Source organism: Pelmatolapia mariae, linkage group LG1 (assembly GCF_036321145.2).
Source record: "Pelmatolapia mariae isolate MD_Pm_ZW linkage group LG1, Pm_UMD_F_2, whole genome shotgun sequence".
Classification (NCBI taxonomy): domain Eukaryota; kingdom Metazoa; phylum Chordata; class Actinopteri; order Cichliformes; family Cichlidae; genus Pelmatolapia; species Pelmatolapia mariae.
Window position 1 is genome coordinate 19,689,906 of NC_086227.1, and position 12,584 is coordinate 19,702,489.

Below are 12,584 nucleotides of genomic sequence, written 5' to 3' on the forward strand. Positions count from 1 at the left end.
ATATGTCTACAAGCCTTTGTGTACCTCATGATGTTACTGTGTACAAGTGAGAAAACTGACAATATAAAAATATAACACATTTACCTCCATGCTGTCTCACTGAGTATAGATAGCTTCTTTAAATGAGGTCAGGATCAATCAGACATCTGCTACAAATGTAGCTGCATTCCGAGCCAGGTTTGCTTTCAGGGGGTTGCTGAATTTAGACAGTCAAGTCAGTGCAGCTTCTGTGTGCTTTAAAAAGCACTGATCAAAACTGCTTCATTAAGGCAGGCTTATACTTATCGTGTATTGTCAGACTAAGTAACAGCCATCTAATATGGACTCTTACGGTATAAGATGTTGCAAATATTACCATCTGGTGTTAAAATACAGTACTGCAGAAATTGCTGTGCCATACACTAAGTCCATTTCAGAGGGCTGATAACATGCTATAGTTTTAAGTATAAACCTCTACCGATCAAGTAGTGTTCATTGAGGGTTTTGGCTACATCGACACCAGGGGATAAGCTAAAAGGAAAACCATAATATATTCAAAAGAAATATAACTAAATGGTTGACAAGGATAAAAAATAGTACTAATCAGCCTGTCCTCCTATTCTATATTCAAAACACTAGTTTATCAAATGTATTTTTCATCCTGTAATGTTAAGTGTATCATATTTGATACAAGACTTTCACATCATCAGTATCCCTCTGAAAAACCTAAATAAATTGCACAATACATTTGAAAGCAATAAACTGAAATTGAATAACACAGATGTAACAAATATGATAGAAATTAAAGCTGGCGTGTGCAAATTAATATTTCATTTCTCCCTCTCTCTCTTTTAAAATGTGTTAGAAGGTTCAATAAACCTTTTAAAAAAAATTCCGGTAACGTTTTCATGGCTCAGGCTTTAATGGGATAAAAATAGATGCTTTACTGTGTATTTTCCTTTACCATACATTAAACCTTACAATTCTGGAAAGTTAAGTTGGGGAATAAAAGTGCATTACCAGCAAATAATTTATATATTTATTTTTATATATATATATTTTTTTTAATGAACTACATACTAAAGTGTTGATATTACAGTACTGTGTATTAAAAGTGGTCGTAAAAGAGTTACTGTGTATTTTAATGCAGGATTGAGATCAGGATTGTACTTTATTAATGCAAACTCAAGTAAGCTTCACGTTCACCAACAACAACAATGTGAAGACCGGGCAGATGCACAATATCCAGTCGGCAGGATGTACTATTGCCCTTCTCATGCTTATCCCTGTGTGGCTTTACAAATATAAGTAAGAAATAATCCTAAATATAAATTGTCAATTGTAAGTTCTTTACCTGTAAAATGTAGAGCACTGAAGAACATGCAAAGCCCATAACTCATCTGTCTTTCTTCTTTACAGTGTGTAGCTCAGGGCTGTGAACATAAAGCCTGGAGGCCAGACTTGGCTCGGCAAAGATTCTGGACCGTATAAAGGAGGGCATAAATTCTGGACTTTTAAGTGTTCTTTCACAGGTCTTCCTGCTGATGATGACTTCTCCCATGGCCATTCATATTACACCATAAAATTGAGTTTATTTTTGTTTGGCTTTTTCCACAATCCACTATAGAAGTTTTCTGTTGCAGTGGGTCCACAGTAAAAAACAAACAAACAAAAAACATCAGGACGTTTTGAAACTTTCTGTTTTATAATTAAAATCCCTGGTGCATTCCTTGCTGTTTCTCTCTTTGTTGCATTTAGGAAGCAAATTAAAAACAGCTACTTAATACCTTTTATTCATTCAGTCAGATATGGTAATAGTATAAATAACAATGACAGTTAAATCAGGTACTTACACGCAATTTGTGATTTTTCAATGATTTAACACAGCTAACTCAGCTCACTAAATTTGAAATAAGTTATTTTGTTTTATTTTGGTCACTCTCATTTCAAGTACTCATGTTTGAGGTTTTCTGGCTTTGTTGTTTAATGACATATCTAAGAAAATATAATTTATAAAAGCCCTGAAAAGTTGTTTTTCTTGCCAGATTTTCGCTTGGCTGCCTGCAGGCCAGAGATTCTACAGCAGTGGTTCTTAACCTTGTTGGAGACACCTACCCCACCAGTTTCATATGCGCATTCACCGAACCCCTCTTTAGTGAAATTTTTTTTTTCAAATTCAAGACATAGATATGTTTTTTTACTGGTGCACAAAATGATCCGTGCATGAACATCACCTTGTTCAAAGAACAAAACCAACACAATGCATGAACTTACAAGAAATTACATACCTGCAAATCAGTGTGACTTCTGCTGTTGCCTTTGGGAGACCAGTTCAGATATGCGTGGCTTCACCTTGGCAAGTGCCAGTCTCATGTCATTTTCACAGAAAAGTCTGTTCCTTTTCTTCGTTTTTATGTCCAGCATCGTCGAAAAGGATTGCTCGCAAAGATATGTTGTAACAAATGGTATAAAAAAATCCAGGGCTTTCTTAGCTGAAATGCGCTGAAAATGCGGTGCCTCAGAGCACTATTTCGCACATAGTTCACACATTCCACCACAGTTTTTAATATTTCTGCCATTGTTGGAGGAAAGTTTTTTGTTGCCAATGCATGCCTGTGCAAAATACAATGAGTCACAATGATGTGTTGTGCATCGGCTATTACTAGCGCACCAAAGCCAGAGTTTCTTCCTAGCATGACTGGAGCTCCGTCCGTACAAACTGCAGAAACCATGTCCCATGAAAGATTGTTGTCTCTGAAGAAGTCATCCACAAGCTTCTTCACATCGGCTGCCTTAGTTGTTGTTGTAAGAGGCTTACAAAATAAAAAATCTTCTTTTATCATGTCATCTTTCACATAGTCCACAAAAACAGTAAACTGGCTTAGATTAGCAACGTCTGTGCTCTCATCGAGCTGAAGGCTGAATTTTGCCGGGCTTGAAATCAGATCAGCGACTACTTGAGCCAAGATGTCTTTACTCATGTCTTCTATTCTGTCGCTGACGGTGTCATTTGAAAGAGGAATTTGGGATAATTTACCTTCGGCCGCTGTTCCGAGAATCAGATTTGCCATCTTTAACGCAGCTGGTTTCACGAGTGTTTCACCAATGGTGTGTGGCTTGCCCTGATTTGCGATCAGGTAAGCAACTTCGTACGATGCTGTGAGGATCGGTTTGTTAACGGCTACAAATCCAAGAGCAGGCAGAGTGGGCCTTTCACCGAATCTGGCTCTCTTCACCTTGAACTCAGCAAGTGTTGTGTTCTTGTGTTCCCCGTCTCCATGCAGCTTCAAGAAGTGTTCCTTTAGTTTTGCCGGTGCGAGACTACAGTTGCTCAACTTGGCGTTGCAAATCATGCAGATAGGACGCTCACTCCCATCACGTTCCGTGATACATGTGAATCCATACTGTACATATTCGTCCGACCACTTTCTTCTTTTGCCCGACATAGTTAGTATGGATTAAAATGTTAAAATAAATCACACGAAGTACTACCACTATATTCACCTGTTGACTACTGCGCGCGCTACATTCCCCGCAGCCCTGATTGGCCAAGCAGTGTAGCATGACAGTCTGCAGCCAGTGATGGCCAGAAGGGGGCGTGTCATCACAAATTTACACGATGACGGGTGTGTCTGGACCTCTGTGACCTCTGCGGTGGAGGCTCTGCCGAACCCCTGAGACCGGCTCACCGAACCCCTAGGGTTCGATCGAACCCAGGTTAAGAACCACTGTTCTACAGATTCTTTCTCTAATCTAAAACATTTCCTACCGTTTTTACAGCATTTGAATGCAGCAGAGCATTTTGAGCGCCAACTCTGGCTGTGATGGCTAAGGTAGAGCAGAAGAGGGGTTCGGTTTGAAAATAAGAAACAGATCAAAAACAAGCTACACTAATAGTAGTTAACTCGTAGTTTTTTGGCCATGTTTCGCTATAAGACTGCCTGGTTTTCTAGCAGTGTGCCACAGACCTGTCACATGTTTTGGAGTAAGTATCCTGTTTTTAGCTTTGGTTTAAGCTAGCCATCCAAATAAACCTAACAACCAAAGAAAGTTTATAGAATTATCTTAAAGATGCTGCTGCTATCATAAGGTAAGTTTAAAGTAATTTAACAAAGTCTTGATTTAAAGGGACCTGTAGTACTGTGCACAAGTCTTGAGGTACCACTAATGTCTTTATTTTTTGCTTCAAAGAAGCCAGACTTTCTGTGCATTTTTTAAAGTAGTCTAAGTAATAGTTCTCCAATCTTTCTGAAGGTCTTTCAAGTCCACTCCTTCTACCTGACCGACCCAAACACTGACCTGTTTAATTATTCAAATATATATTTAAAAAAATAATAAATCTGCATTTCTTTAGTTGAAGCCTTATTTTTGCCTTACATACTGTATTGTAGTGTATGTTTGTACCTTTCAATAAATCACTGCACCATTTTGCTAGCAGAATATCAAGAATTGAGGGTTGGAGGAAGTCTTTTTCACAGTACCGTGCTCTGGCATTTATAGAAGCACCTTTGTTAGCTTGTTCTGATCGCTTTTTATCTCTTAGCTTCAGAGGGGGGCTCCATTGCTCATTGGAGGACAGCGGATTACCTTTTCAGTGAAGATGCTACATGCCCTGATACTCTTAGGTTAGCATGCTGAGCTGAAAAGCTTTACATTTATCATCCTCCGGAGCATTTGTGTTTGTAAGGCATTTTTTCCACAATCCCTTTAAAGCTTAACACGTAAATACTGTTTTTCAGGATCTTTGAGAGCAAGGATTACCTCTGGAACAAGCTGACAGTATTTCACAGCTTGTTTCTGTCCGCCTGTGAAAAGAGGCAGAGTGTGAAGTCTGTGAGCATTGGTCAATATGTGCTGCCTCCAGCTTCCGTACAAGATGGTAAGGATTAATTTACGCCTATTAATTTGTTGTAATTAAGCAATACTAAGTCCTTGGTAGATAAGACTGAGGGGTACAGAGATAATAAGAAATAAAAAAGAGATGTTGACAGATATTGATTTAACCTACTTAAAGTTTGTTCACTGCTTTTTCTGGACATTTGATAAATAAAAATATATTATATGAGTGGATAAATTAACTAAAAAAGTGTTAAAAAATATTATATATTACGATCCTGGTAATTTATTTGTGCGGGAGGACCACAACCTCTTTTTGAAATGAAGGAAAAACCCTGAATTATTTTATACACAAACCACTTCTTTAGATTTTTGCCTCTTCATTTTAAAAAAATTTGATAGTTTTTCCTCAGGTTCCTGAAAACATTTACAAGAACTGTCACTTTCTGAGTGGTTCAGCTCAAAAAATGTCAACCTGTCATGACGTTGGAAACAGCTTCTCATTTATGTATCATTTCAGAGGTGAGAAAAGTGTTTGGGCAGCTGATTTGGGAGCGTAATAATGAGCAGTCAGCGAATGAGGTACGGACAGCAGCAAGATAAACTGCACACAGGTTACGCCTGTAATTCTTGTTTCCACACTAATGTGTGTGAGATGCTGAAACAGTTAGCCAGACAAGTCCTCTGTTGGTCGTGCACACTGTTATACAGAAACATGCCACACTCCCTTTGTGATAAACCAGTATACACTGTTTGTGGCTGAGTTGCTGTTGTTCCCATTTACTTACACTTTGTTATAATTCCACTAACAGCTGTTTGTGGAATATTTAAAGGGGACATAAAATGCTACGCATATAAAGGGTAATTTACACCATTGAGCCCTGCTCTCAAAAGTCTGGTGACTCAAACAAACTCTCCTCCACACTGTTTTCATTTATAAAGTGCTTTACAAACCTGAACATTACGTCCAACAGCTGGACAGAAGATGATGCTAAACATGCTTTTAAAACTTTAACTTTAAGCATTTATTTCTTAAATCCACAGACAGAGTTACATGTATGTCAGTTTTTGAGAGGAGGGCTCCGCGATGTAAATGAGCCTTTATGTGTGTAGCATTTCATGTCCCCTTAAATAGCGAGTAAATTTCACGACTGAACTCTTTGCAGAGGTGGCATCCTATCACGGAACCACGCTGAATTTACTGAGCTCCTGAGAACGACCCTTTCTTTCACAAATGTTTGTAGATGTCTGCTAGGCTATTTATTATAAAGAATATTCATTCATCCATCCATTTTCTTCCACTTACCCTGAATTGGATTAGTTGAACTCGCTTCGTGGCACATTGCTCAGGAACTTGCTGTGTTTTGTGTTACATGTAATGGGATTTAAAATAAACTTAATTAGAGTAACTCCTGTTTTACAGCACTCCCTGAAAAGCTTTAATTGCCCAACAGATGATGAGTTCAGTGAAGAAGAAATCAGCATAAGGTAGTATGTGGACTTGCAACTATAAATATTGTGATTCTGATTTTAAAAAATGTAGACTGACTACTAAACTAATAAAGCCTCCATCACTCTGTTGGCAGTTCTGGACTATCTGACGCCGACTCATCAGAAAATGAAGCACCACTTTGTGGTCATATGCAAAAATATCCAGTTAAAAGCACGATTACAGGTGAAGAATTGTTAGTTACTGTTCTTTTCACAGTTTATTATTGACCTGTATCAAAGGTCTAGTGTAATAATAGATGACAGTAGAAGGCAGAAGACATTTGTGTGCTACACATTATTATTTTCTACTTACTCCTTGCAGGGTACGTCAGCATGGACAAGCTGCAGAAATACTCGGGTGACCTGTGCGATTTCTATTGCGGGTGTTTCCGATGCTTCAGATGTAAAACACTCTGCTGTTTGCCACACTCATAAGCAAGCAAATAGTTAGAGAAAAGCAGCAGTTTTTACAAGATGAGTTATTATGTTTGTTTATTATGTTTACATTGCCTTCCTGCACTGATTTATTAGTAATCGGTATGTTATAGCTACTGCTGATGTCATTTTGTGATTTTATTGTACTCTTGTTACAGTTCTGTGTGCCACTAGCTTTTGACTTTCATATCATAAACGATGGTGATTTGCCACACGACACTGGTTGTCCTGTGACATTTTATTTATGTTATACTGCTGACATTGTCCCTAGTTTTTATTGTTGCCTGATGAAACCATTCCTGAAAGGAGAATCATATTAGTGGCTCCACACTTAAAATTATAAACTTTTTTTTCTGTCTATTTAAATCCACAAAGCAAAGTTTGAGAAAGGAATTAAATTTATGTGCTCATTGAATAGTCTTTAACTTTGCTAACTTTCATGACAAATACAGCGACCTGGATTGACTCTAGTGAGGGTGAGAGATGGGTGTGCCACCAGCTAATAGTCTTCTAGTTTACAGTAGGTTTACTAAATTCATAAAAAAAAATCTACCTGCAGAGTTTTCACTGAGCTCCCACAAGTACAAAGACTTTTGATCCATCCAATGTGCACCTCAGACTTTTGCTCTGGGACAGCCTGCAGCCCCCTGATAGCAATCAAGAAATTAATGAATAAAAAGATATGTAAGCAGACAAGGTTTTCTCTTCAGTGTAGCCACGTAACAAGGGGCCCCTTGAGAATAACAAAAATATTGCTACTATTTCTTCTGCGTCTGTTTAGGCTGTTGACGTACAACATTTACGTGTATTACACCTATCTGCGTGACTGAGGCATAGTTACAAGAATCCAAATTGCAAATTTGGAAACTGTGAGGGTGGTGCAGCGGGGCAGTGGTTAGCACTGTCACCTCACAAAAAGACACTTCCTGTTTTGAACCCACTGGCCAGCTGGGGTCCCTCTTCTTTTTCAGCTGTTAACAGCATTACTCCAGCTACCTGCTTGGCTTGGGCGATGGTACTAGTCTGCAAGCCTGCTGGAAAGCACTGCAGATTCCCATCCCACAAAGAATTTGTACACTTACACAGCCAACTACTGGATTTCACGTTTCATCTCTAGATTCTATTTATATTTCCTGTTTATCTTAAAAACACAATATGCAAATAAAGCACTTACACTTAACTCCTGCTCCCATATCCACAAGAGTTGCTACATTGCATGACTTCCCATGTTTGATTGGGCAGATTTTTATGTTGGATGCTTATCACGACCCAACCCCAGAGGAATTTGTTTCCCCTCTTGAACCTGTATTTATGTTTGGAAGTTTCTTAAACATTTCTGACTCCATTACATCAGAACTGCTTCTCTACCTCCTCACATTGTTCTGTGTTGTGTTTTCCTGATAATTACATAGCCGTATATAATTTTATGCGACCTACTCTTAAGCTAAAATAGATTGACTCTTTTCTCTTTTATTTGAAATTGAATTGCTTTTACTTTTATTTATACTGCACAGTGCTCGTGTCCCACCTGTGGAGCCAGTTGGGTTTTTTTTTTCACATTTTCTGAGTGTCACGTCCTCTTATCACCTCTTGATTTAGTGTCTATTTAGGCAGAATAAATATACATATAATTATTCATTATCGCCCTAAAATAAGTAAATCTGAACTAAACTTTAGTTACTACCTGAACTCTGTACCGCGGGTTGGTTAACACTCAGTTTTACCTTTTTACTCCCTCCCCTTTTCAAATGGACGCTCTTATTTAACTCAAGTAGCACCACGGCAATTTAAAAATAATTTTGCTTATTAAATCGTTCCATATCAATGATGAAGATTTAATATCAATTTGCGATTAATAAAAATATAGTTTATAGCTTTACTCGAGGGGCAAAGAGTAGTTTTGGTGTCACACGTGCAGTTTTATGTTTTTGCGTCGCAGCGTCCACCCCTACAAAGTGGACTGTTCCGCAGCGTTTTAAGCCAATCATTGGCTTTGTTTAGGAAGGAGTGCCCTGCCATTGCTTTGAGTACTTTGAAGCTGAGAGGAACTAGACACGGTCTGGGCTGTTTGTTTGCACTTTGCCGTGCTTTCTGTTGACTTCACGTCGTTGTGAGCCCAGCATTTCTCTCTGTCATGGCGCAAGACAATCTGTCCCTGGTGCTGCACGCTAAAGGAGACCTGCGGCTGGTATGAAACTGTGTTGTGACGTTACATATTCACGTTCATTTACACGCTGTGTGACTTCAATTGACTGCAACTTTTTTTTGCATTTTCGTCGTTTGTCACAGGAAAATCGCCCTATCCCGGAACCAGGACCTAATGGTATAGTACTGCACTCAAGTGCAGCTTATGTTATATCATCAAAGAGCAAACAAACCCAAACGTCCAAACAAGCTGTTATTGCTATGTTAAATGCTTTTTCAATGAATAGAGTTATTGGTCATTATATTTTAATTATGCCATTCATTTCTTAGCTTTTGACTTAAAACACATGGGCATTGCCTTTTTTTCATTAGTATGGTGTTGAAGCAGGCAGCTTAAAATGTAGAAAATTGCATGATTTCTACTCAGACCAGTCTGGGAGTGCAGCTGTGTCCTAACTGCGTTCCTGCTTTGCCTTTTGTACTCAGAGGTTTTGCTGCAGATGCACTCTGTGGGAATCTGTGGCTCGGATGTGCACTATTGGCAGAATGGCCGGATAGGGGACTTTGTGCTCAAAAAACCCATGGTGCTGGGGCACGAGGCCTCAGGGAGAGTGGCGAAGGTTGGCTCAGAGGTCAAGCACCTTAAAGTGGGTAAGTGCAAATATAGTATGTAACTCTGAGCTGTGCACCAAAGCCAGTGTCTCCTAAAGTTTGAACTGAAGAAACTTATTCTAAATTTACCCATCACATAAACTGAATTTAGATTAAGGTTCATGGTATGGAATCCTTCTACCTTATGCTAGTTTTCACTCAGCTATGTGGTGATAGTTGCGCAGATGAAACGATCTGCTTTAATTTTTACTTTTATTTTCTCTAGGTGACAGAGTGGCTATTGAGCCTGGTGTGCCCCGTGAGATGGACGAGTTCTTCAAAACTGGACGCTATAATTTATCTCCCACTATCTTCTTCTGTGCCACACCCCCTGACGATGGAAACCTCTGTCGCTATTACACGCACAGTGCCAACTTCTGTTACAAGTACCGGTGTTTTTCCAAGATTGCGCCATCAATTGCGAAGCTGCCTCATCTGTCTGTTGGCTAACATGCATAAATTTTCTTTCCTTGTTTCTCTCTTCAAAAACTGTTCAGGTTGCCTGATAATGTCACATTTGAGGAGGGAGCACTCATTGAGCCTTTGTCTGTGGGAATCCATGCCTGCCGAAGGGCTGGAGTGACCCTTGGTAGCACTGTGTTCGTCTGTGGTGCAGGTAAAAATTAGACAATAGTCATCGAAACTGCTAGTAATATTCCATCAACAAGATGAGAACTAGGGTATTTGAGTAACATGCTCAGGCAAGTAAGGAATCCCTTTGGTACACAGTGGGTGTAAACTAAAATGTGAGTCCTACTGACTTAACAAAACTAGAGTGATGTGGGGATGCATGCAGGTAAATCTCCTTAATGTTTAACTCCCCCCCCTCTGGAAACGAGTTCATTTAAGCACTCTGTTGTCAGTAGTACCTGATGCAGCTCTTGAACTTTCTTTTTAATTGTACATTTGTGTAACACAGGTTCAATTACAGTATTTGTGCATGCTTCCCCTCTTTACACAGGACCCATCGGGTTGGTCTGTCTGCTTGCAGCCAAGGCAATGGGGGCCTCGCAGGTCGTCATATCTGGTAACACAATTTGTCATTTTAAGCAGTCATCTTAACGGAAGTATTCATTCTGATAATTCAGCTTAACTCTGGTTACCATCCTTTGCTGTGTTCAGATCTGTCTGAGGAGCGTCTGTTGATGGCTAAAGACCTGGGTGCAGACTTCCTGCTGACTGTGAAGAGAGGAGATGGAGCCCAGCAGCTGGCAAAGAGTGTAGAGGAAATGTTGGGGGCGCAGCCTCACATTACCATTGAATGCACCGGTGTTGAGAGCTGCATCCAAACTGCCATCTATGTATGTGGCCCAGTAAAGTCAAAAGTTGTAGTCACATTTCTGAAACTGTTCCATGCAAGTAATAGATGAGGGAGTAAGAATTTAAAATCTGCATGAGATGTCGAAACTTGAAGTTCTCTTGCCTGCCATCAGTGGTGGGATCTAAAGTTCATTTCTTCACGTATTAAGTATAGTTCTTTAATTTGGTTGAATATTCCTAAGTTTCATGGGACTTTTGTACTTCAAATCAGCAGTGACATGTCCTTTTGATTGCTATAGTTTTTGGCAAAAGTTTTTAGTTGCATAATAGCTGATGAGCTCATGAGATATGATGCAAGGTTAAACACTGCGAAATGGTAAAAACGGCACCAGCTAAAATGGGAAATGTTATCAGGACATTGCGCAAGAAATATGAACACCTGTAAATATATTTACTTGCGGTGGTTTATGTACATGTAGATTTTAAAATGTCAAGGTAGGGTTCTCTTTTTATAGCTCAAAGGATCTGAGCAGACACCATCTTATCTGTATCTGTCCCAACATAAACAGGGTTCAGTCTCTGCCGACTCATAAAATAATCACATTGTGTTGTTGTTTTCTTCCCCTTTATCAGGCAACCCGTTCTGGAGGTGTCGTGGTGCTGGTGGGTCTTGGCTCAGAGCTGGCTACAGTTCCTCTGATCAATGCCGCTGTAAGAGAAGTAGACATCAGAGGAGTTTTCCGCTACTGCAATACGTAAGCTAACGCCCATATAGATATATACTTCTTTTTTTTTTTTTTCTTTTTTTTCTACAAGCATATCTTAACAGTTAGTTGCCATCAATTTTAAAAGCAGTAATGTGTGGACCATTATCTTTGGGCTAAGTTAAAGTAATTATTGCGCTTAAACAATTGTTTGTGTTGCAGCTGGCCAATGGCGATTGCCATGTTGGCGTCAGGTAAAGTGAATGTCAAGCCCCTTGTGACCCATCGTTTCCCTCTGGAGCAGGCAGTCCAAGCCTTTGAGACCACACGTCAGGGTCTTGGAATAAAGGTTATGTTAAAGTGTGACAAAAATGACCAAAACCCCTGAACGGATCAACTGACAGCGGCTCTGCATGACTATCACAAATTGGACATTGACCTGAACAAAGATAACAGAGCTAGTTCAAAACAATCCCTCAACTTGACCACACTGTGAAAGAAGTGACTGCTGCACTGCTTGCAGGGCACACATGTAATTAGAATTATTAAAGGATTTCATAGTGCCTAATGATTCTAATACTAAAACATAATACTTGTATGACTGTATGTAATGTGCAATTTTCTGGTATCTGTAAGTTAAGGATTAATTTAAATATTGTAACAATAAAAACAAATCTTGAATTATTGAAGTTTGTATTTCTAAAGTGGAGTACATTTGTAGGTTCTGCATTTACAAATGTCAACACTAGGGGGCATAAGAACTTCAAAGTTGAATTGATGTCAATCGTACCAGAGGTTACAATGTGTTAATTGTAGTGTGCTGTTTTTATAGTGGGTGTGCAGGAAATCAATATACTCAGCTGTGCAGAAAACTGGAACTGATCAAAGAAACCTGCCAAATGGAGTTTACTCTTGAAATACTATGCTACAATGTGTTTATCAAAATCTGGAGCAGCCTCACAGTTCTTTCTTCTCTGGAGCTGCTCTTTTCTTCATGCAGTGGGTTGTTTGGAGTGCCACCAGAGAGTGCCACAGTAAAGTATTTGTTGAGAAGCAAGTAAGCATCCTACATCATGCCATATA

General features: G+C 39.3%; 2 protein-coding genes across 2 annotated transcripts; both read left to right on the forward strand.

Moving 5' to 3' along the window:
- Window positions 1–3,900: 3,900 nt before the first annotated feature.
- terb2 (telomere repeat binding bouquet formation protein 2) lies at window positions 3,901–6,741 on the forward strand. Its single transcript, XM_063469512.1, has 7 exons — window positions 3,901–3,964; window positions 4,523–4,604; window positions 4,719–4,858; window positions 5,336–5,397; window positions 6,239–6,303; window positions 6,402–6,490; window positions 6,629–6,741. Exons 1-7 carry the CDS (start codon window positions 3,901–3,903, stop codon window positions 6,739–6,741), a joined length of 615 nt encoding a protein of 204 aa, XP_063325582.1.
- Window positions 6,742–8,759: 2,018 nt separating this feature from the next.
- Window positions 8,760–12,139, forward strand: sord (sorbitol dehydrogenase). The gene is made up of 9 exons (XM_063494476.1): window positions 8,760–8,929; window positions 9,031–9,064; window positions 9,373–9,537; window positions 9,764–9,923; window positions 10,035–10,153; window positions 10,499–10,564; window positions 10,660–10,838; window positions 11,431–11,552; window positions 11,724–12,139. Exons 1-9 carry the CDS (start codon window positions 8,876–8,878, stop codon window positions 11,887–11,889), a joined length of 1,065 nt encoding a protein of 354 aa, XP_063350546.1. The 5' UTR covers window positions 8,760–8,875; the 3' UTR covers window positions 11,890–12,139.
- The last annotated feature ends 445 nt before the right edge of the window (window positions 12,140–12,584 follow it).

Excerpts from the sequence above, each read along its gene's own strand:
- terb2 (XM_063469512.1), top strand. The coding sequence starts at position 3,901 with ATGTTTCGCTATAAGACTGCCTGGTTTTCTAGCAGTGTGCCACAGACC. Across the intron at positions 5,398-6,238 it reads ATGAGCAGTCAGCGAATGAG|CACTCCCTGAAAAGCTTTAA; the intron begins GTACGGACAGCA and ends CCTGTTTTACAG. Across the intron at positions 6,304-6,401 it reads GAAGAAGAAATCAGCATAAG|TTCTGGACTATCTGACGCCG; the intron begins GTAGTATGTGGA and ends CTCTGTTGGCAG.
- sord (XM_063494476.1), top strand. The coding sequence starts at position 8,876 with ATGGCGCAAGACAATCTGTCCCTGGTGCTGCACGCTAAAGGAGACCTG. Across the intron at positions 10,565-10,659 it reads CTCGCAGGTCGTCATATCTG|ATCTGTCTGAGGAGCGTCTG; the intron begins GTAACACAATTT and ends TGCTGTGTTCAG. Across the intron at positions 11,553-11,723 it reads GTTTTCCGCTACTGCAATAC|CTGGCCAATGGCGATTGCCA; the intron begins GTAAGCTAACGC and ends TTTGTGTTGCAG.